General features: G+C 42.8%; 1 protein-coding gene across 2 annotated transcripts in view; it reads left to right on the top strand.

Annotated features, from left to right (window-relative positions):
* CSGALNACT2 (chondroitin sulfate N-acetylgalactosaminyltransferase 2) overlaps window positions 1-24,938 on the top strand; it is a 784,311-nt gene that overhangs the window by 632,386 nt on the left and 126,987 nt on the right. For both annotated transcript variants that reach the window (XM_044056275.1, XM_044056276.1), the window contains exon 6: window positions 11,005-11,183. In XM_044056275.1, coding sequence (XP_043912210.1) covers window positions 11,005-11,183 — 179 coding nt within the window. The remainder of the gene's footprint in view (window positions 1-11,004; window positions 11,184-24,938) is intronic.

Raw genomic sequence — 24,938 nt, 5'->3', positions numbered from 1 at the left:
CTGTGTCTTTGCAAACAATGTCTGCCAGCATCATTCCTAAAACACAGAAAGACTAAAAATTCAAGGAAAAATACTCTGATATCCCAGAAGCTTCGGTCCATGCTACCAAGTTTACCAACTCAGGTGAGGCACCGTTGCAGTCCCCTGGTCTGGTGTTTTAGGCCTGAACCCTCAGGCATGACCCCCTAGAAGGCCACCATGGTTCCTGGTCTATCGTTCACTTCTTCCACAACACCAGTGCCAACCAGATCTGAGGTCACTCAGCAGGCTTCAGCTTACAAAGTTAGTGTTGTGGGAAATGAGGGAGACACCCTGTGTACCTCTGTTACTGAACCTCATGCAGAGGTTGTGGTTGGAAGACTGCACCCTCTGGTCACCCTCTCTCTACAGACACCAAAGTGAGCCACCAGCCTTCCTCTTTCCTGCCCTCAGCCCTCTGCTACTTTAGCTCAGTTGAAACCCAAGACCTCTTAAAACATAACAGAAATTCATGGCCGAAATCCAGGGGAGCCCTCCCACACTTACTGCTGCCCCTTAATCCTTCCCCTCTAAAAGGAGCAGAGAGATGGCTTTTCAGGAAAAATCCAATTCCTCAGACCCAGAAGTTGAGGAGGAGTTGTACTGCTCTGAGCAACTAGCACCCCATCTGTACCCTGACTCAGATTCTGATGGTACTGTCTCTTCTGCTTCTCCCCCAGAGGACCTTTCTTTTAATTGGAAAGCAAATAATTTTCACAAGCTCTGGCCCATTACAAGGAGTTGCTGAGTTTACATTCACCCAGGCCACGGTCTATCCTTCCTGTACATACAGTGGTTGATGACATTTTTGAAGACATTTCTTTGTGCCCTGATTCTCTCCCACCTACACCTAGGAGGCCTGACAGTTTTTACAGGGTGATTGACTCACACAAATACCTCTGCAAGAATCCTAAAGTTGACCTCTGATAGTGTTTACTGAATACAGAAAGGGTGTACCTAAGGGGCTAAGTAGACATCCCCTATCCAATGACAGAAAAAAGTAAAGTATTAGACATCTTTGGCAAAAAAAATCTTAAACCTCTGCTACACTTTCAGTAAGAGCACTAAATTTCCTGTGTTAAGATACATTAAATTCTTACAAGACAAAATTCTAAGGCATAGACTGTTCTTGCTAGAACCTTGTCCAATGACATTCAAGAGATAGCAAGAGAAGCCTCACAAGCCACCATTCACACCATAAAGTGTGGTTATGACCACTTGGATGCATCATGCTGAGAAGCTGCCACAGATTCTGCCATTCACAGGCACGCACAGCTCAGAATTCTGTCCCTCTCGGACCAGGCCAAGGCTGAACTTATGGATGCTCCACTAGACAAAGAATTCCTCTTCAGACCCCTAGATGAAAAGGTTTTAAAGGAGATGAACAAGAAAGGCAAACAAAGTGAAGGACTTTTACCTGTCACCCATACCAAGGTATAATGGAAATTACCCTTCCAAACCGTGGCCTATCCCCCCCTAAACAGGACAAGGAGAGGCTTCTTGCTAAGTAATCCAGACAATCTAGAAGATGACAGCCAGAGTAAAATCAGGGAGCTCTAAAGATCCTACCCAACACAGAAACCAGCTGAGACTATCCTTAACCTCTGACCCCACTGCCTCTTCTCATCCTCCTCTCTGTCCCTCTGGCTGGAGGACTGTCCTTATTCCTACATCAGTGGAAGATAATAACCAAGGACCAGTGTGTCCTCAACATCATAGAAAGGGGTTATTGCATCCAACTTGGAGAATTCCCACCTTTCCTAGGCACCCCGGGTCCACCAAAAGAGAAGCAGAGTCTCGCCACCTATCCTCTGGGAACTACTAAACAAGGACTAATTCAGCCTTTTCCTGCAGTTCAGGAGAAAAAAGCTTTTATTCAAGGATCTTTTGGTTCCAAGAAAAGAGGACATCTGGAGGCTGATCTTGGACTTCTCAAAGAAGTTGCTGTGTGTACCAAAACTCAGAATACTTACTCTACACATTTTACTTCCTATGGATTTCAAAGATGATCACATGGTTGCTGTAGACCTAAAGGACACTTACCTCCATGTCCATACTGCAGACAGTGACAGGAAATACCTGTGGTTTGTGGCAGAAGACTTGTATTATCAATTTTGTGATTTACCATTTAGTCTGTCTGCTCCCAGAGTGTTTGCCAAATGCTTAGCTCCTCAGCACATTCCAGAACCTTGAGGGTTCATATTTATCCTTACTTGCATGACTCTCATTCAGCAAAAATCCACAACAGATAACCAAAACACTCTGCAGATAACCATAGACTGTTTCCAAAAGGTAGGTCTCACATTAAACCTTTGCATGTTACAAACTCTTTCTCAAACATGGATTCTCATCTGCAGACCCTCCTAGACCTGTACAACAAAAAGCTTTCCTTCTCCAAGACAAAGCTATCTTACCTGGCAAACTACCTCACCAACTTGACACGAAAACAAAATTCAGCACGGGAATGTCAAAGAATACTGGGTTACATGGTATCGTTCATTGTCATGATTCCTTTTGCAAAGTTACACAAGAAAACTTCAGTTGTCCATAAAGAAGGCATGGAGAAAGCATTCTCAGTCCCTGGAAACAGTCTTCCCACTACTTCCATGCTTAAGCAAGGAACTGCTATAGTGGATAAACACCATATTGCAGAATTCAGGGGCAAATGTCTCTCTGGCAGAAGTGGCCAAGACAATCACCACAGACAGTTCAATCATAGCCTAGAGGACTCACCTAGACTGAATGTAGGTGCCAGGCATTGAGACACCACAGCAGAGGAAATACCATATAAACCAAAAAGGAACCATTATCAGTTTACATGGCCATTAAAACTTTTGAACAGAGTTTAACTCCAGGGACCTTGCAGATTTGGACAGACAGACAAAACCACGGTGATGTCATACATAAGCAGTCAAGGAGGCACCCTTTCTTACCCTTTGTACAGTCTCACAAGGAAGATCTACATGCTGACACAAAAGCTAAAATGGACTGTTACAGCATCTTGCATTCTGGGCCAGAACAGTACCCTGGCAGATTCTTAAAGCACAGATCATCTAAAGTCCAATGAATGGATGCTGTAGAGAGAGGTTTTCCTAGACTTAATCTTACAGTGGGGAATTCCCTCAAAAGGCCTGTCTGTCTCCCATCAAAATGGGCAACTTCAGGGGTTCTACACCTGAGCCCAACACACAGGAATTTGTTAAATATAACCATTCTCATTCATATGGACCAGCCTGTTCTTATATGCCTTTTCGCCTTTACCTCTGATCCCCAGCATCCTGATAAAAGTGAGGTCGAGCAGATCCAGCATGGGTCTCATTGCCCCTTCTTAGCATGGCAACACTGGATGTTATTCCGGTTTCACTGTTGCAGTCATCACCTGTGGATTATCCCTGCTGTGGTAGCCCTCGGTCAGCCTGAATACCAGAGTCAATGTTTTTGTGCACCCGCTGCTGTCACCTGTAGTCTGATGTCAGGTCATCAGTGCTATAAAGCAAGGCAGCTGACATCATTACATCAGTCTTTCTTGCTGTGGAGCCCGTAGAAGAAGCAGTTCACACGAGTGCCGGTCTGTCACTACCAGAAGTTGAATTTCGGCAGAAAACGTCTAAAGCTAAGTATCCCATTGGGGACCCTTTTTTCTTGCTCTAACCAATGTCCGAAAAAGTTAACAATTCTCTCGCCTGTGTAAAGCAGATCCCACACCAAGACTTTCATTCTTACTGCATCACTTGTTTAGGCCCAGACCACAACATCCCTCGTTGCCGTTTCTGGGCCCTCTTTAATGCAAAAAACGTTCACTGTAGAGCTTTTTTGTACACTATTATTTTCGTGTTCTATCTTTGAATTCTGATATGGCATCCATCAGCCAACAATCTGTGGCTATTCTGAAAAAACGTACAGATAAAGCTAGAGACAAGCCATACAAGGCTAAGCCTTCGGACGACACTACTGCAAAGCAAGTAATCAGTTCTCCGGAATTCAATGAGGTGCTTTCCCAGCCCTGATGCCCGACTCACTGTCTACGCAGGCCTCTGTCGAGACTCTTTTGGAGTCTGGTATGCCGCAGAAGTCTACTTCATCTTCCAAGCCTTTGGCTGTCTCTGCCTCGATTGGGTCCGGAGCCGCGGCACAGGCACCGGCTTCCAAGCATGCCTTTCGCACTACCGAATCTAGACAAAAACTGATGTCTTCGCATCCGACTACCGCTTCTCAGAGACCGACAGATTCTCTCAGGCCTAGAAGCCAGGCCACTCCTAGGAAATCTGCTTCTAGCCACCATCTTGCTACTGCTCCCCCACCCTAGCTCAAATGTTTAAAATGGCAGAGGATCTCATCTCCCTTATCTGAGGTACTCAGGCCCCCACTCCTAAAAGGAAAAGGCATCCTTCTCCAGAAATTGACAGACCAAGAGTCTGAGGAATCTGATTATTCTGCTTTTGAAGAGGAGCAACATCCCTTAACTGTTTATGAGGATTCAGATGCAGAGGAGTCCATCCCTTCTGCCTCCCCTCCAGAGGAACTCTCATTTGGAGAAACACTTCATTCCCTCAGGGAACATTTCCAATGGGAATCTCAAGACTTCTCACAGTCTAAGAAAAGACTTAGAGAGTTTCTGGACCTGCCCCAGCACAGACCCCTGGCTATCCCACCTATTTTGGAAGTGGTGGATGATGTTTTCCATGAATCCAGCTTAGCCCCTGATGCCCTGCCTCCTGCTCCAAGTAAACCTGATAGGTACTACAGAGTACCGGATTCTCACAAATACCTGTATAGGAATACTGCTGCAGACCCTGAGTTCATTACACAGGGAACCAAAGGAGCTAAGACTAGTTCTGCCAAGAATCCTCTCCCTTCTGACAAAGACTCCAGAGCTCTGGACAGATGGGGTAAGAAAGCATACACCTCTGCAATCTTGGCTATCAGAGCACTCAATTGTCAGTTCCATATGTTAAAATTTCAACAACACACTTTGGAACAATTAAAACAGAAGATTGCTTCCTCTCCTGACTGTGCTAACTCAAAGGAGCTGGCATAATTACTATGCTCTGCTTGTCAAGTGGCCAAGCACTCATTACAATGTGGATATAATGCCATAGCAGGGCAGCAGTGACAGGATCTGTTAGGAGACATGCATGGCTAAAGGAACAACCTCTCCCTGATCATGTCAAGTCTAAACTTATTGATGCACCCCTAGACAAGGAGTGCCTGTTTGGGGAAAAAGCAGAAGACGTGCTTAAAAAGATGGAAGACAAAACAAAATCTATGCAAACATTAAAAGATTTCTTTCAAGTTCAACCTCCCAGATTCATCAGGAACTTTCCCTCTAAGCACTGGGCCTTCCCTGCACCCAGCAGACAGGGCCAAGGTAAGACCTGCAGGGACAGGCCAACCAGGTTCCTATCCAAGGGCCAGCAAAGATGCAAACCATGGATCACTTCCGTCTTTAAGGCAGGGAGTGCTAAGCCAAGATTTTATGGCAAGCACTCACAATGATGGTCCCTTCCCCCTCTGCCATCCCTTCACTCATCAAAAACTATGAGGAAGGCTCACCCTCTTCACAGACAATTGGCTTTCTGTAACCAAGGACCAATGGGTCTTAAAAATAATTTCTCAGGGATACAGATTTTCTTTCAGTGAACTCCCCAATTCCAAGAGGGTACCCAGACCTCCCCCAAACCAGTGGACAGAGGCATGGAAACAGGTCCAATCTCCAATATCCCAGGGGGCAGTAGAACATGTTCCTCCAAATCCAAAAAGGAAAACGTTTTTATGCCAGACTATTCCTTGTTCCAAGAAAAGAGGGCACTTGGCACCCCATCGTGGATCTATCCAAACTGAGCACCTCCTTGGTAGTTCCCAAATTCAAAATGCTAACTTTGGACGTAAAAGATGCCTACCCTCCACATCCCCATCATGGAATCATGCAAAAAATTCCTGCGCCTCAGAGCAGGCTATCAACAATTTCAGTTCTCTGCACTGCCCCTTGGCTTATCTACTGCTTCCAGAGTATTCACCAAATGCTTGGCCCTGGCTATACATTCTGCAGACAGAAATATACAGATTTACCCTTACCTGGATGACTGCCTAATTCAGGCAGAGTGCAAAGAAAAGTTGCTCCAGGACCTTCTCTTTGTCAAATCTCTCCTTACTTCGCTAGGGTTCACCATCAACGAGAAAAAATCGAAACAAAACCCCACCAGAAAAATAGTTTTCCTGGGAGCTGTGCTAGACACAGCATCCCAGATGGGCTTCCTATCCCCAGAAAAGCAGATCTTCCTGCCTCTATACTTCACCCAGCTGGCTTCCAGAAGCCACCTCACTGTGAGGAAGTTCCTGCAAGCCCTTGGATACATGGCATCTTGCATCCTCCTTCTCCCCCTCACCAGGATTCACATGACAAAACATCAGTGGTACTTAAAGAACCTTTGGTGTCAGCACTCTCAATCCCAAGAGACCACTGTCCCTCTGATCCCATGTATAAGGGCTGAATTTTTGTGGTGAGCAGAAGCCTGTGCCATGAACAAGGGTCTCCCCTTCATCCTCTGTCCTTCTGACCAGACCATCACCACTGACGCCTCAGACATTGCTTGGGGCATTCACCTGGCAGGCAGGTGTACCCAAGGCCTTTGGAATGCCCAGAAACTTTATTTGCACATCAATCAGAAAGAAATTATGGCAGTACAAATGGCTCTGACTTCCTTCCAACCCATCTCAGGCCAGGGATCTTCCTTATAAAAAACAGACACCACCACAGTGATATGTGGTACATCAACAAGCAGGGGGGCACCCAATCATATCCCCTGTACAGGTTAGCCATGAGTCTCTGGCTTACAGCCACCTCCATGGGGCTATACCTAATAGCCCAATACCTACCAGGGGTCAACAACACCCTGGCAGACCACCTAAGTAGAAACTTACTGGACCCCCATGAATGGCAACTCCACAGAAAAATCTTCCTGCAAATCACTCAGGAGTGGGGGACCCCAGAAGTGGATCTCCTTTGCCTCGCACCTCAGCCACCAGCTGCAAAGGTTCTGCACCAGGGAGTTCACCCCCTAGCATGGAAGGTGGATGCCTTGACCTTCACCTGCAACTCCCTCTTTGTGTTTGCATACCCTCCTCTGCCCCTTATTCCCAAGGTTTTGATCAAAATAAGAGAGGAGAGACCAAGGGCCATCCTCATTTCTCCAGACTGGCCCAGGCAGTATTCGTACCCCCTGTTACACAGCCTGACCTTACAACCCCCCAAAGCTGCTTCCCCTGATGTCAGACCTCTTGACCCGGGGGGGGGGGTACTGCACCCAGGCCTAGGACTCCATGTTAAGCAAACAGGTCATGGACATCATCACAGAGGCCAGAAGGCCCAGCACAAGAAAATCATATGCAGGAAAATGGAAAAGATTCTGCTCCTGGAAACAATCAAAAGGGAGCAGTACCTCCCAACCTTCCATCCCTCTCATCCTGGATTACCTAGCAGAGTTGCTCAATAGTGGCCTTTCTTTCTCCTCTATTAAAATTCATGCCTCAGCCATTTCAGCCCATTATGATTCAGACCTACCCCACTTCTCTCATCCTTTGATTAAGAAATTCCTTAGAGGGGCTTCTAATACCAGGCCTCCCACGCCACCCAGGGACCTGAATTATGTGTTAGAAAAACTAACCTTTCCTCCTTTTGAATCTGCCACTTCTACAGAATTGAAATTTCTCTCATGGAAGACTGCCTTCCTACTTGCTACCACCTCAGCCAGAAGGATCTCAGAAAATCAAGCTCTCATGGCTGTTGAGCTCTTCATCATTTTCCATGCAGACAGTCTCTCCCTGAGGACTAACCCCTCCTTTATGCCCAAGGTGGTATCTGATGTGACCCTTAACCAGGCCATACACATTCCCACCTTCTTTCCCAACCATCAAAACAAGGGGGAAAGAATCCTACACTCACTAGATTTACACAGGCAACTCGGATACTATCTGGACCATACTAAGCATTCAGAAAAACAGACCAGCTACTTGTAAGCTTTGCATGAGGGCCAGAGGGGAAAGTCATCTCCAAACAAACCATTTCCAAATGGATTTCACACTGTATCCTTTTTTGCTACAGACTACATGGGGAAACCCATTCCTAAGTCTATCTGTACCCACTCCACTAGGGCAACCTCCACTTCCACTGCCTTCCTCAGAGGAGTACCCACCAGGGACATCTTGGAAGCGGCCACCTAGACCTCTGTCCATACCTTTACAAAACATTAGTACCTACCTCTCTTTTCAAAGTCTAGGGCAGGGTTTGCCTATTTTGCAGGGCCACCTGACCCATACCTAGGATTCAACTTATCCTTCCACCCCTTTCCTCAGCTTTGGGAATCCTCCCACAGGTGATGACTGCAACAGTGAAACACAAAGAACATAGTACAGTTGTGTACACTTGCCATAAATGTAGATGTTAGAGTGTATTCACTGTTGCAGTCTTGGTTTCCCTCCCTCCATCCCCCATTTAACATCTTCCCCTAGGGGGACATAAGCTTCCCTGGGTGGCTGTTAGCCACCAGGACCACTTCTCTCTTTTCCCTTGTGCTTCTGACAGGTTAGGGCTGCCTTGCTTTATAGCACTGATGACCTGACGTCAGACTACAGGCGATTGCAGCCAGTGCACAAAAACATTGACTCTGGTATTCGGGCAGACTGAGGGCTACCACAGCAGGGAATAACCCACAGTTGATGACTGCAACAGTGAATGCACTCTAACATCTACATTTATGGTAAGTGTACGCAGCTGTACATTTTCCTTCTTGTCCCTCACTAAAGAGTCCACACTCTCCCAAAGGAGACAGACCTCCTCAAAAAAAAACAAGCGATCACTATTCCATCTGCACCTGGCCACATTTAAACTAACAGTCTGGAGATGGGTTTTGGCACTGAAAAATGTCAGTTAACCCAAATGAGGTGCTATTCATTCTGAAGGAGGCAAGCACAACTAAAACGTTCAGTTATCACAGAGAGGTGCTAGCCATTCTGAAGAAGGCAAGGACTGCAAAAAATTCAGTTATCCTAATGAACTGCTATCCAATCTGAAGGAGGTAAGGAAACCCACCACCAGAAAATCATACCTAGCAAAATGAACAAATTTTTCCATCTGGTGCCACAGCAAAAACATCAACCCTCCTCAGGCAGACATCAACTCACACCTGGGATACCTTTCAGGCCTGTTTCATCAAGGCCTTTCAAACTCCAGTATTAAGGTACATGCCTGTTCCATCTTAGCTTGTCTGCGCCATTCTCCTCTTATATACTCACACCTCCACATAAAACTTTTACTAAAAGGGGTCAGTCACTTAAGACCACCTAAAAGGAACCCACTTCCTACCTGGGATCTAAAAGATGTGCTAGAAAAACTCACCTTGCCCCCTCCCTTTGAGCCAGCAGCTTCTGCTCTCCTAAAGATGCTCACTTGAGTGACTACCTTACTTACAACTATCATTCTAGCAAGAAGGATCTCGGAGCTTCAAGCCCTCATATAAAGAACCTTTCACCGGGATAGGGTAACCATTAAAACTAATCCATCTTTCATGCCTAAATTGGTATTAGAACTTTCTCTAAATCAAGCAATACACCTGCCAGTTTTCTTCCCAAATCCACAGAACAAAGTGGAACAAATCCTTAATTTTCTGGATGTTCGTAGGCAAATCACATACTACCTAGAAAGGACAAAACCCAAAATGGAGCAGAGCAATTCCTGGTTCTTTTCACAGAGGGAAAAGAGGACATACTTGTCTCCAAATAAACCATATGCAATGGGATAGCTAGTTGCATTAGGTTCTGTTACACTCACCTTGGGAAAACTTCACCTGGTCCTATCAAAGCCCATTTCATCAGGCATGGGGCAATTACTATGGTCTTCCTCAATGGAATTCTATTCAGATTGTCCTAGAAGCTGCCACTTAGAACTCTGTGCACACTTTTACAAAACATTACCATGTAAGCATTACCTCCAGGGGTAGAGCAGGGTTTGCAGCTGCCATCTGAGAAATCTTCTTTCCTAGCTGCCAAAAGATTGTCTGTCACCTAACTTGGTAGCTTTAGGAGTCTTTCCAGGAATCAGTACTGCAACATTATCTACAAAGAATATAGTAAGTACAGTCCCACTAGCCATAATTGTAGATGTTTGAGTAAGTAATATTGCAGTACAAACACCAACCTTCAACCTCTCTATCTGTTGTCTTTCCCCCTTGCCGATTCCAAGGGGGAAGGTTGTTTCCTGTAGAAAGTTCCCTTATCTCCATCATCTCCTCTGTGCCTCCTACGGTTTTTCTCTTACACGTTCAAATTCAGACAACTGAGGTGGTCATGCTGTCCTTGGGTATCGGACTGCTTGTTCACTGCCTAGAAAGACCTGAAGATGGAGCCAATGGGCACCCTTCTTATACCCCGAAGTCCAAATGTCAGTCCTTAGATGTCCGTTTGCTAGGGATGTTGCAAAGACTTTGGAAATTGGGCTGGTCGCAGGTTTCTGTGTGGCAGGAAGACCCTAGAAAATCAGTACTTCAACATTCATATACTCGACAGTCTATAATTATGGTAAATGGGACTCAATTGTATTTTTCTTACCACTTTAGATGGACATTTTTTAGGAAAAATGGCTAGATGCAAACAGTGACCATGGTGAAAAGTAGATAGGTTTTATCTATGTGGCACCCACAGAGGGAATCGCATGGTGGTCTCCAAGGTAAGAACTTGTTCAGATTACAGTTTGGCATGTTGAGAGAGAGTACTGGTGAATATTGACTAGTGGTAAATTACTTTATTGATTTCATGTAATATGAAACTGTGGAAGTTCAGAGTAAAAATGTAGAAATTAGATACTTTAGAGCTTATGGTAGTACTTTGTACATTTAGGGATTTTTGGCTGTGTTCTGTGATGTTTACTAGAGATTTCAAAACAGACTCATTTCTCAGTTTTTAAGTTGATTTCTGTTTTTTCTTTATTTTTAGTGAAACACATTTCCATAATTATACATTACTTTCACTGGACGAGGAGTTTTCTCGTGGACGAGGCCTTGATATGGGTGCTCGAAACTGGGACAAGGGTGAAGTGCTGATGTTTTTCTGTGATGTAGATATTTATTTCACTTTGGAGTTCCTCAACAGCTGTCGGCTAAACACTGAACCCGGTGAGTATTTCATGAAGTTATTGGAGCAGGCTGCTCATTTTCTGAAAATACATAGGCATGCCCTTTTTTTATGTATTCTTTGTACACAAGACAGTTGCAGAAACAGTGTACCTTTAATTTTTTTAACCGTTGATGTGTTTTCAGTTTCAAAATCTGTAATTATTTATAAAAAAAATTCTGTGGTGGAAATGCAGACAACCAAGTCAAGCAACTGAATTTACAGATGTGTGACCTTGATGTCTTGAAATGCTTTCCTTATTTCAGGTTTAGTTTTGTTTTGTACATCTGTGTTCCTTTGTTAGTGAGGTGCATTGAAACAAAGTAGTATTTTAAATGGATATATGCTAAAAAGTGTTGCTTGATAGGAAAAAGAAAGAAGGTGAATTTCTGCAAATGCTGGTGTTGTATTAATGTTTGACAAAAGGGTCCAAATGCACATTCTGTTCCAGTAAACTGTTTTTTCACGATAGTACAGTAACAGAAAAATTGTCTTGAAGAAGATTGTTGTGGTTACACCACAATAAGCATTCTTAGAGGAACTACTGTTTTCGGAGAAACAACTTTTGGCTTTCTCTTATCTAGCAGATGTTTATGCTTCCAGGGTTCTACAGTGGCTCAAAATTCTTAATAACAAGTTTACAGTCGTCTCTTTTTTTGAATACTTGCACAATAAAGTGTATTGATCATGTTCTAAAGCATGTCTAAGAAGCAAACCTTTGGAGTTGGATATAACCTACTTACCATATACAACACTAAACTATATACTTTTTATGTAGAAAATATATTTATGTTTTTCATTTCCTTGATGAAGGATAAACCCCCCTAATCTTTTCTCAAGGCTTAAAATCCCTGCCATGACCTAATGGAAGGTTGAACCCACAGTGCCTCGTTGCCTAAGCTATTGCATAAGGTGCTGTATTTTCACATTAAATGCACAGTACTTTCTTGGTTCATACAAAGAGAAAGTCTTGGAGGTGAAACACTGCAAATTGAAAATTAACGCTTTTGAGGATGTACAGTAAAATCCCTGTTATCCCAGACTCTAGCAACCGGCATTTGATTTTCTCGTATGCTGGCATATGAGACAATCAAAAATGGCAAAGCGGAGCCACTTCTACTCAATGCAGAACAGCACGCTGTTCTACATTGAGTAGCAGTGGCTCCACTTTGTAGTTTTTGATTGGCTCGTATACCAGCATACTGTAGTAAGAATCTTTGTGTTCAACATCTTTGTATCCTGTATAGGAAGGGTTAAAATGTGAAACTGCATTGCGTGCAAAGAAATAAGCTAAAATGAGTTGTTTTTCTTGTAAGGAATTTGCTGACCAGAAAGGAATGCACAGATGCTACTTTGGTCCAGGCACAGGCCTATCTTGGGACTGACCTCTGACCAAGGAGGAGTGCATAGATGTTACCTTGATGTAGGCACCAACTTATCTTGTGTCTGATTTTTTTACCATCTAAGGCTCCACTGAGTGAATTTATAGCCTTGACTGAAATTCCTTGTCTAGTAACCAGCTGCTGAGTATGCATGAAAGAGGGTATAAAACCCATGTAAAGTGTGTAGAAATTAGACTGCCAGCAACAGAACTTTTGTGGCAGATCTCCATGCATGTTAAATAAACTCTTTTTTGGCCTACCTTTTTTTGCTGCGTGATTCTTCCAGTATATGTTAAGAGTATTAAAAATCTTTTGACATTTCTGGCTAAGAACGATGGGGCCACCTCTTCACAACGTGCGAATCGCATAAGAGGGACTGAAAAACCTGTACAGGAAGGGGAGAGCGAATCTCGGGCTCCCTTGAATGGAAAGACCTCCGACAAAAAGTCGTAAGTAGAGGCCAGTCACTCTTAGATTCGATCCGTGGACGGTGATTTAACGAGGCGGAAGATCCGCAGTAAGGTAAGCTTTTGTTTTTGTAAAAGTTTTTAAGGGACTAGTCATAAAGGAATTTCTTTTGTTTAAATTTTACAAAAGACCGGTAGAGATCTCAGGAAAAGGAAACAGTTTTTCTTTTAAATAAGAAAAATGGGAAACAGTTTTTCTTTTAAATCAGAAAAATGGGAATAGGAAGCAGTTGTTGTGTTAGTAAGGGCTGCTTAAATAAAAGGACTGAGGATGAGGAATATATGTTTAAATTACATCCAAAAAACTTAAAATATATGAAAAAATGGAAAAAAGACTATGGGTTTAGTGGTACCTTGAATAAATCAGAATGTCAAAATCTAGTGAGAGACCTGAGGGACACAGGAGGTAAGGTTAAAAACAAAAAGGTAGGATTTCTCCAAGCACAGAAATGGTTAGAAGAAGCTAATAAGAGACATAGGGAACAATTTTCAAATAAGGGAAGTAGTGGCTCGAGTGCAAAAGGTGCATTTTTTGTCCACAAAGAAGATGTGAAACATCTATTGTCTGTCGTAAACCAACGCCCTACCCTTGTATTCTGATGTCACTAAAGACAGGGTTAGTCCACCCCAGTATCAAAAGAAAGAAGCAGAAAATCAAGAAAAGGTGTCCTTCATAGTCTTACAGGAGGCAGAGAAGCAGGAAAAAATACCCTCCATAGTTTTACAAAAAACAAGCAGAGGAGACTCTGGAGCTACGTAACCATAGTATAGACAAATCAGAGTAAAAACAAAAAGAAGCTAAGGTATATACCCTGTCCACACACTCGTATCCCTTTACATGCAGATAAATATCTTGAGAAAAAGAAAAGAAAACAGGCTCAAACCTTTATGGTGAGCGCGGATAAAACACTTATGTTGATGTAAGCTCCGTCCAACAGAGGTAGAGGAAGGGAACAGGGTAGAGGCAGAGGGAGACGGAATGTAGGACATTTTGAAAATTACGAAGGCAGACAAAAGAGGGGGGAATGTTTTAAATGCAGTAAGAAGGGGCATTTCGCAAGAGATTGCCTGAATCCCGGGAAATCCACTGCTGCTCCAAATCATAGTTCAGCATGACTATATAATGGCAGCACGGACGAACCGGACCCAGATGCTGAGGTCGACTGGCAAGAGTCAGTAATACAAAATGAGAATGATTTTGAGAATGTGAATAAAGAAGGTAAAAGGAATGTGCAGGATGGGAGAATGAAGTGACTGATTTTTCAGGCGGCGAATATCAGGTTATTAATTTAACAGCGCTGGCTGTAACTATGCAGCTAGAGGCACAACCGATTATCACACTTCAAGTAGAAGGGAAGGATGTAGAATTTTTGTGTGATTCAGGGGCCTCCAGGACCCTGCTAAAACCTCTGCAGTGCCATCTGATGTAACTTCTGATGACTATGTATTAGTCAAGGCAGCCAATGGCGCATTTATAAAGAACCACTATCTAAACCCTTATGGTTCACGGACCCTGAAACTAACCAAACTATCAGGTTTCGAGTCATTGTCTCTAAAATTTGCCCTGTAAACTTATTAGGAAGAGATTTAATGCACGTGTTTGGCATAGTAGCTGTGCCGACTGCATCAGGGATTCTAAAGCGTAGAAATTCAAGATGTTATGTTGCAGGTGGGGCAGGGTGATTTACACTACTGGTACAGTAATGATCTTGTCGAAACTGGACCACAAAATGTAGTAAATGAGCTAACTATTTTGGCCTTCACCTCCGCGAAGACAGGCTAACGCCACCCGGGGAAGGGCCATTCTGACTATATCTCCTAATCCCGCAGGAAGAATTAAAGTTACAATCAGTGCCAGACTCCTTATGGTCCCGCGGGCAACATGACATTGGGCTAATAAGAACAGCAGGACAGGTTAAAATAACTCCAAAATCCGACTTTAGACCTCACAAGCGTCAGTATCCGCTAAGTAAAAAGGCAGAAGAAGGCATTCTACCAGTGATCACGGCTCTATTACAAGCTGGGGTTTTAATTCCATGCACAGATTCACCGTGTAACACACCCTTGTTCCCAGTAAGGAAACCGGATGGGACCTGGAGAATGGTACAGGATCTGCAGGCTGTGAATGCTGCTGTGGTACCAAGGGCTCCTATGGTCCCAGATCCATCTGTTTTGTTAAATGATATCCTTCCCACAGATAAGTATTTTTCTGTCATTTATATCAGTAACGCATTTTTCCATCCCTCTACAGGAAACTAGTAGGTTTTGGTTCGCTTTTACGTTCATGAGCAAGCGGTACACCTACACAAGGCTGCCGCAGGGATATTGTGAAAGCCCTACAATTTTTTCGCAAGAAATGTCAACAAACCTGGCACAGTTTCAACCGGAGCATGGCTGTCATCTACTGTTATACGTGGACGACATCTTACTGGCTGCACCCACGGAGGCTGTCTGTGAGTCCGAAACTATTCGGTTATTGCATTTCTTGGCGAAAGAGGGACATAAGGTAAACAAATCTAAATTACAATTTTGTAAAGCTGAAGTACGATATCTAGGCTGTACCATTTCAAATGCTGGTAGACAACTGGATAGCTGTAGAAAAGAAGCTATTTTACAGGCACCGATGCCCAGTACAAAAAAAGGAATGATGTCATTTTTAGAAATAACTAACTTTTGTCGTAGTTGGATTCCCAATTATGCAGAGGAAGTGAGTCCACTTTCAGAACTTATTTTTGCACTTCCCATGGCAGCACATGACGCGCTGAAATGGACAGATAAGGCAATACAGGCATTTACTAGGGTAAAGCAACTGATAGCAGGATCTGTAACACTTAGCTTCCCTGACTATACAAAACCTTTTGTTCAGACAGTAGATTGTAAGCAGGGTTTTATGACATGGGTTCTTTTGCAAATTTATGGGGATAAGTTGAGGCCATTAGCTTTTTATTCCAGTAAATTAGACACAGTGGCACGATCGTTGCCACACTGTGTACAAGCAGTAGTCGCAGCTGCACTGGCCGTGCAGGCGTCTGCAACCCTAGTTTTGTTTCATGACCTTACTTTACGGGTACCGCACTCTGTCGCGGTAATACTTCTACAGGATAAAGTTACCTTTCTCTCTCCTAGCAGACACTTGTCCTGCATGACAACATTACTATCACAACCACACATGACCATTGAGCGATGCACCACTCTTAATCCAGCCACGCTGTTACATACAGCTGATGACGGTGCACCTCACGTATGTTTAGACTTAATACACTCTAATGTCTTGCCAAGACCAGACCTTAAGGATCAGCCTTTGGCAAATTCAGATTGGACCCTGTTCGTAGATGGGTCAGCACGTAAGAATGAGGCAGGTATTACACAAGTGGGTTATGCAGTCACAACTGAGACTAAGGTACTAGAGGCAAAACCTCTCCCCAGGAATCTGTCCGCACAAGCGGCTGAATTGATTGCTTTGACCAGAGCATGTACCATTTCCAAGGATAAGGCAGTTACTATCTACACAGATAGTCAGTATGCTTTTCCACGGTCCATGTCTTTGCACAGCAATGGAAAAATAGGGAATGGTTACTGCCTCAGGAAAGGAAATAACCCACAAGGATTTAATCCTTAGCCTCTTACAAGCTGTCCAACTGCCACGGGGATTGGCCATCTGTAAGTGCGCACACACAAATGCCAAGGATCCAGTATCACTTACAAATGCACTAGCTGACAAAACTGCAAAAGTGTAGCCTTAACCTCTACTTTTGCACTCGAGACCACACAAAAGAACTTCACCCTACAGATAAATTTGATCTACAAACTTTACAAGTAATGCAGGAACTTAGTACAGTTCAGGAAAAACAGCGATGGGTTAAATATGGGGCTATTCAGAAGCAAGGAGTTTTGTAGGTCCAAATGATAAGTATGTCTTGCCAACAAACCTTTTTAGGTATGCCTCATTAATGACGCATGGCCCATCTCATCTGGGCCCTGCTGCTATGTTTCAGATAATCCAGCAAATTTTCTGGACCAAGGGTTTTATAGCGTATGCTAAACGATTTTGTTGGTCGTGCCTGCTTTGTGCACGATACCATGGTGGTGGGGTGCGGATCACCCCAGCAGCTTTTCCGCTGCCTCCGTATCCAGTTCACACAATCTGTATGGATTTTATTGAACTAACTCCTGTTCAACAAAAGCGATTTGTGTTAGTCATTATTGATGCTTTTACAAAATGGGTAGAAGCTTTTCGGTAGCACACTCAGATGCACTGTCAGTAGCCAAGGCTCTTACAAATAACATTATCTCTCATTTTGGGCTACCTACATGCATCTATTCTGATAATGGCACACATTTCGTAAACCAAGTTATTCAAAAGCTGGCCGCCGTTTTTCAGATCAAGTTAAAATATCATTGAGCCTACCACCCACAGTCAGCAGGGTTGGTTGAACGCCATACTGGCATTCTCAAAGGCAAGTTACATAAACTCATGACCGAGACACATCAGTCTTGGATAAACTGCTTACCTCTGGCACTCCTGTCAATGCGTACCTTATTACGTCCCGCAGTGGCAAGGTCTTTTGCCTGCGGAACGTGAGGGGGGTGAAGAGATAGCAGATTACATGAGGAAAATGCTGACAAAAACTAACACTTCTCTAACGAATTATTATTTTTCAGATCAGAAGAACAACAGGATCCTGAAAGTGGAACCAGGAAACTGAGGAACACTAATTAGTAGTAATCTTGTTTTGTATGAATATCTGACTATTGTAGCAATGCAAATACCGGAAGGATTTAGTCTTTCCCACAAAAGCATTCCAAACTAATTTTGTTGTTAATAAGTGTGATTGTTACTTTTCTGTTTTGGCGTTTTATTTTCAAACAAACTAGCCAAGTGAAGAGAGATAAAAATACAGCTTGGCATCCACCCTTTAATACGTACCAAGCTATTAAATATGCATATGCTTTGTCTTTTAATGTTTCAAATTGTTGGATATGCACAGCTATCCCTACTGTACATGGTGGCCTGATGTTAGGTACAGTCCCTTTGGGGCAAATGATACATGGACTAATTTACTGTTTGAAACTTCAAGCGTAGCCTTAAAGGACAAAATAGCACTACCCTCATGGGTCGTCAGAATGGAACTGTATGTTTCCAGAGATCTGGAAAAATTAAGGTTGGATGGAGTCAATGTAATGTAACCATAATTCATAACTGTACATTAGATGGGCACTGTGCAACAAGTTTCAAGCCTATAAGAGTGCTTATTAATAGTACAGGGCTTATTAATGTCACAAGTTTTGTTGAAAAAAATGTTATCTGTGTATGATCCTTTGTTTAAAGGGATACAAGACAAAGGAAATCATTCTATTCCAGTAAATATCACTCTTAAAGTGAATGACTGTTATTTTGTCTGTGGTAAGAAGCATACAAATGGTTACCAAGGAATTGGTCAGGCAGTTTGTTTTTTGGGTTATTTGGCACCAGCTATAAGACATTCATTTACTCTTCCCCAAGGTAAAATACGAAATGTACGTGCTGTGAATAAACCTGTTAATCCCGTAGGTAACATTGATGCATCCTGAATCTATCATCACGATTTGGCCCACAGTAGCAGCAAGGGACTGTCACACATGGACTTGGGCGATGATGTCATTTCTTGGGCTGGTATTCTTCCAGCTTATGGGACAGTAAAATCTATTTGGGAGCTCAGAAAACTGTCAAAACTGTTAGAAACTCTGAGCAATGCAACTTTTTCTGTGCTAGGATTGGTGACGGATGAGTTAACTGCAATAAGGACTGTAGTGTTGCAGAATCGTATGGCGCTCGAACTCACCCTAGCGGCGAAAGGAGGTACTTGCAAGTGTTGTCCGTTCATTACAGACAACTGATATGACATTAACAGTCATCTGGAGATCCTACAGCAAGTTTCTGAACTTACAAAACCAGGACAGAATCCATTGACTGACTTTTTCCAAAATTGGTTTGGGAATTGAGGAACAGTACGTATGAATGTCTTAATTGCTGTATGTATTGGTGCCATTATATTCCTACTGTTGGGTTGTTGCTGCATTCCTTGCATCCAAATGATAATATCAAGTGTATTGTCTGCCAATGCAACTAAAGCTTATTATTCTGAATATACAGGAAATGAACTGTGTTAAAACCTGTATGAATAAAATGTATTACTGGGGATACAAAGTGTTGTGAGGGGAAATGTAGTAAGAATCTTTGTGTTCAACATCTTTGTATCCTGTATAGGAAGGGTTAAAATGTGAAACTGCATTGCGTGCAAAGAAATAAGCTAAAATGAGTTGTTTTTCTTGTAAGGAATTTGCTGACCAGAAAGGAATGCACAGATGCTACTTTGGTCCAGGCACAGGCCTATCTTGGGACTGACCTCTGACCAAGGAGGAGTGCATAGATGTTACCTTGATGTAGGCACCAACTTATCTTGTGTCTGACTTTTTTACCATCTAAGGCTCCACTGAGTGAATTTATAGCCTTGACTGAAATTCCTTGTCTAGTAACCAGCTGCTGAGTATGCATGAAAGAGGGTATAAAAACCCATGTAAAGTGTGTAGAAATTAGACTGCCAGCAACAGAACTTTTTGTGGCAGATCTCCATGCATGTTAAATAAACTCTTTTTTGGCCTACCTTTTTTGCTGCGTGATTCTTCCAGTATATGTTAAGAGTATTAAAAATCTTTTGACACATACTAACCAATGAAAAATGGCAAAGTGGAGCCTGTTCTGTTCAGAAGAGTTTTTGTCTTGTTTTTCTTGTAATTGAACTCAAGTCCATCATATCAAATCCTTTACTGGTTCATTCATTCCTCTTAGCATTCAAATATGAGTGAGAGGCACAAAATGGAGACTATGGCCAGCATTCAGTGGGAAATAATGCTCCAAAGAGCCCTCACCCTATCAGTGCCCTACTAAGCTTTGCTGGTCTTTGGATGTGTGCTTCCTCATTACCACACTTCTCATCTGGAGTGCATGCAGTCTTTGCCTGGACACATGTTTCTGACTCCCACTGTGTGGAAGTTTAGTGCAGGCTGTGCCCAGATGCAGCTGCAGTGGTGGGACTTTCACTGAACCCACTCTATCAACTCGCTTCCATTGTGCCATTCTGTTATACACATACTGATGCGTATGCATTTTGAGCCATCCCTTGTGTTTGTGAACAAAGCCGTCTGCTTTTGCCTGAGCACTAAAGTAATCTGTGTGATAATGTTTGCAAGTACTTTGAGCCATACCAGGCATGTTGCACCCTAACATTATGAATGTTGACAAAATCACCCACATGCACACTCTCCAGTATATGATGGCAAACTCTTCATGCAGTGTTTGGACGCATGAATGTGCCATTCTTAATGTTCCTTGGTGGTAACCATGGCATCTCCATGTTGATGGCAGGCCATGTGAATGGTGTGAGAGGTCCTGCTGCTCCCTAACCAAATAAGCTGGCTTCTCTGGCACCCTTTATAGTGGGTGCAAGGGATGTTTGTGAAGTTCTGTCACTGGACCACCAACTTGGGAATGGTAGAAATGTGCTATTTATGCGCAAGGATTCATTGTGGGGGTGAACCCATCTAAATTGTGCAAAGCACTCTAGATGAGCACTGTAGGTCTACAGAAATATGTAATTTCTGGTTCTCAGAATAGTAGATACTTCGACCACGCTTTTGTTGGCCATTAGCAGAAGGATGTCAAAATATCCCCCAAAAAATCAAATCTTTCCAGATAAGTTCTACAGCTTTATCTCACCCCTCAGTTTTAACATCATCACATGCCATGAGATAGAGGGACAAATAGGCCAGATCAGAAAGACATAATATTTAAAAAAAAAAAAGATGCTTAACTTGCTACCACTCATAGATGACTTTTGATGCCACTGTTGCAGTATACTTTAGGGATCCCCTGTCAAGGGTAGCCCGACATCTGGCCAGTATACCAAAGCCTTAGGTTGTAATATGAACATTGTATGTCAATCTTTGATCATTGGTCTGAATGCTTGGTTGTCTCCTGGTTGCCAAGCTGTTTTTCAGGTAAGTGCCCCTTTGGGGTTTTTCTTCTTATCTTCTTTTACTTGTGGTTGTTTCATGTCATGCAGAAAGGGAAATGCCAATGTGTGAGACAGATTCTCCATAAGAACATCATGAGCAGTGTTTGCTTAGGTGCTTCTCACGACCATACATCTTGTCCAATTTGTCAGGCATGTGTTCCAAAGACTTTGCATAGTCATCTCTCCTCTTTAGCCATTTATCTTGAGAACCAGTGTCTTAAATTATTGGCTTGGGGTACTATGGCAGAATTGTCCCAACCTGAAGGCCAGCCATCCATGAAGAAGTCCAAGAAAACTCAGATTCTTTAACTGTACTGCCTCCATCAGACATCTCTGAGACTGAAAGCCTGGAGGGATCGCCTATTTTTTTCAGTCAGATTCCTCTGCCACGACTATTTTGGAGGCTGACATGGATCCAGTTTTTTGCACATCTCCAGAGGCCATGCAGATGTCTGTTTTAGATGTTCAGGAGGAGATTAACCTGATTATTTCTGAAGGACCTAGGGGTGTTCCACAAATCCTTGTTAGGGAGGAGATGCCTACTGTGCTTATTGAATGTAAGCAGGGTTCGAGTCTCCTAAAATCTTTAAGGCTGAAGTTCCTGTTGCTCGTTTAATCAGGCTGTAATAGACAAGTCTTTGTAGGTTATGTTCAAGCAGCTTTATTATGTACAAATACATCAGGATTGAGGCTTAGTAGCTTTAACTTAGATAAACTTGTATACAAACAAGCTATTACATTTGGTTTACTGGTTTACTGTCAAAATTTCAAAAACATTTTTGTGAGTAATTACTTATTCAAAAAAAGATTATTGGAATTAACAATAGTGACCAATCAAAATAATGAAATTGAATTGTTGACATTTTTCTACCTTAACATCTGGTGATCAACACACGTTTTGCAGGGGAGCAAGCCCTCCTGCACCCTCCCCCAACCTCCTCCTACTTGTACAGTGGATACAAAGTGTCCACACCCCTGTTAAAATGCCAGGTTTTGTGATATAAAAAAATGAGACCACAATAAATAATTTCAAAACTTTTCCCACCTTTAATGTGACCTTTAACCTGTACAATTCAATTGAAAAGCAAACAAATCTGTTAGTTTTTTACTTTTTATATTTTTTCCTCTACAGTAAGCTGGTTGCATAAGTGTGCACACCCTTAAACTAATACTTTGTTGAAGCACCTTTTGATTTAATTACAGCATTCAGTCTTCTTGGGTACACACCTGCCATCAATTAAAGAGACTCTGATTAACCCCAAATAAAGTTCAGCTGTCCTAGTAGGATTTTCCTGATATTTACTCAGTTGCCTGCTATGGCAAAAGTCATGGTTTGCAGAGAACTTACAAAGCATCAAAGGGATGTAATTGTTGAAAGGTATCAGTCAGGAGAAGGGTACAAAAAAATTTCCACAGCATTGGATATACCATGGAACATAGTAAAGACAGTCATCAAAAAGTGGAGAAAATGTGGGACAACAGTGACATTGCAAAGAACTGGACGTTCCTCCAAAATTGATGAAAAGACAAGATGAAAACTGGTCAGGGAGGCTGCCAAGAGACCTACAGCAATGCTGAAGGAGCTGTAGGAATTTTTGACAAGTACTGGTTGTGTACTGTGTGACGCCCATGCCCTGGCCCAGCAATCAAGGAGCCTCACTCCTCACCACTAACACCACAGAGGGCATTTCATATATGAAAAAAGGATAACAAATACACACAGTAAAGTGCAATTTCCCTTAAGAGCACACAGAGATCGCAGTCAGTCTGGGGCTGGTAGCTCCCTTGCTCTCCAGGTCCCCAATAAGACTCCCCACTGGCACAACTATAGGGTCCAGATCTCAGCCTAGCTGGGCATGCTAAAACATCCAGCACCCTCTCTGTCCAACCAATGCTTCGTGTCCCTGCCCAAGTAGCTCACATGCTCACACACACACACACACACACACACACACACACACACACACACACACACACACGCACACACACACAGTTTGAGAAGAGTTTATACAACCACATAGACACTCCTGGGGAAGGCTGGCACAGGTTCTCCAGCTGTGCCCCTCTTTTCCAGACTATACAGTAGTACCATCTGCCACTACCCACTAATATTTATCAGCTACTCAAAGACCCTTAAAAGGGTGTCCATTATTACTGTGCAATATTATTATCCAATTGGTAGTATAGCCCCGGGCTAAAGCTATTGGAGTGGCTTTGTACAATTTTACCAAAGGCATGCAAGTACTCTAAAGAGCTTAAATTATCCCTACAAAAACAGCCTCAGTTGAAATGGTTTGAAAATATTTAATAACAAATAGTCAAAACACAAGACAATGCTTTTTACTACACAGTGCTAGTCAAGAGTTCAGAGATCACAGAGAAATACTTAAAATAATTCAGTAGTACAGTTCTGACATCACAGAAAAACACTTGGTCTAATCTTTCTAGTTTCTAGCTATTTCTAAGAGAAAACACAAGTCTAAGATAAACTTGCATACAGAGCAAGACAGTGCTGATGAGTTAGATGGTCAGGACAAAAATGCTTAATGTTCCCTGATTCTCTCTGGTTTTAAAATCACATTCCTGGTTCACATTACGTCATTCTTCATACTTCCCTGGGTTCCCAGGCTAACAGAAACTACATTTACATTCTTCACCTCTGGGCAGAAACCAGAGCAATAAAGGACATTTATGCATGTAAATTCTGTCCAGTAACTCTGGCCTTAAAACATTAGGCAGGATGCCTCACTCCTTGACTTACTGGCTCTGAGTTTTAACATCAATGGGTCACAACATGCTTTACTTGGTCAGTCGCGTGCACTGTTACATTCTTTCTAGTTCCATATGTAACACTGTTTTACCATTCAAGACAAGAAACCTGTGGTTTACATTAATATTTACAGATGACAGAATTCTCTCCAAAATGCTGTCTGGCTAGGCTGGCAGCCTTCATCTATCTTCACCCAATCTTCACATACGTATGTCTGGACTATGGGGTAGGGTTGCAAAACGGAAGACTTTTCTTGCACAGAAAAACATCCAGGCCTGGCTAAAATTTTCAAAACAATACATCAAGTCTCCCAAAAGCATGTGGGAAAATGTGTTGTGGTCTGATCAAGGTTAACTTTCTGGCCACAATTCCAAAAGATTCATTTGGCGCAAAAACAACACTTTGCATCATCAAAAGTACACCATCCCCATGGTGAAGCATGGTGGTGGCAGTATCATGCTTTGGGGTTGCTTTTCTTCAGCTGGAACTGGGGCTTTAGTCAAAGTGGAGGGAATTATGAACACTTCCAAATACCAGTCACTTTTGGCTCCAAGCCTTCAGGTGTCTGCTAGAAATCTGAAGATAAGAATAATTTCACCTTTCAGCTTGACAATAACCACAAACATACATTCAAATCAACAAAAAAATGGCTTCACCAGAAGAAAATTAAAGTTTTGGAATGGCCCAGCCAGATTCCAGACCGAAATCCAATAGAAAATCTGTGGGGTGACCTGAAGAGGGCTGTGCACAAGAGATGCCCTCGCAATCTGACAGATTTGGAGCACTTTTGCAAGGAAGAGTGGGCAAATATTGTCAAGGCAAGATGTGCCATGCTGGTAAGACTCCTACCCAAGAAGACTGAATGCTGTAATTAAATCAAAAGGTGCTTCAACAAAGGATTAGTTTACGGGTGTGCACACTTATGCAAACAGCATGGTTTCATTGAGAGCTCTACTGGGCCTTCCTCCTCCTGACTTTCTTCCTAAGCTTTTGTACTCTCCCAACAGTAAGGAATACTGCAACAGTGATATTGAAGGACATAGTACTGGAGTGTAAAATCTTACCATAACAGTAGATGTCCTTC

This window comes from Protopterus annectens, chromosome 14.part0 (genome assembly GCF_019279795.1).
Source record: "Protopterus annectens isolate FY-2018-M chromosome 14.part0, PAN1.0, whole genome shotgun sequence".
Lineage (NCBI taxonomy): Eukaryota > Metazoa > Chordata > Ceratodontiformes > Protopteridae > Protopterus > Protopterus annectens.
The sequence above is the reverse complement of the archived record's forward strand: the minus strand, read 5'-3'. Positions and strand labels throughout refer to the sequence as shown.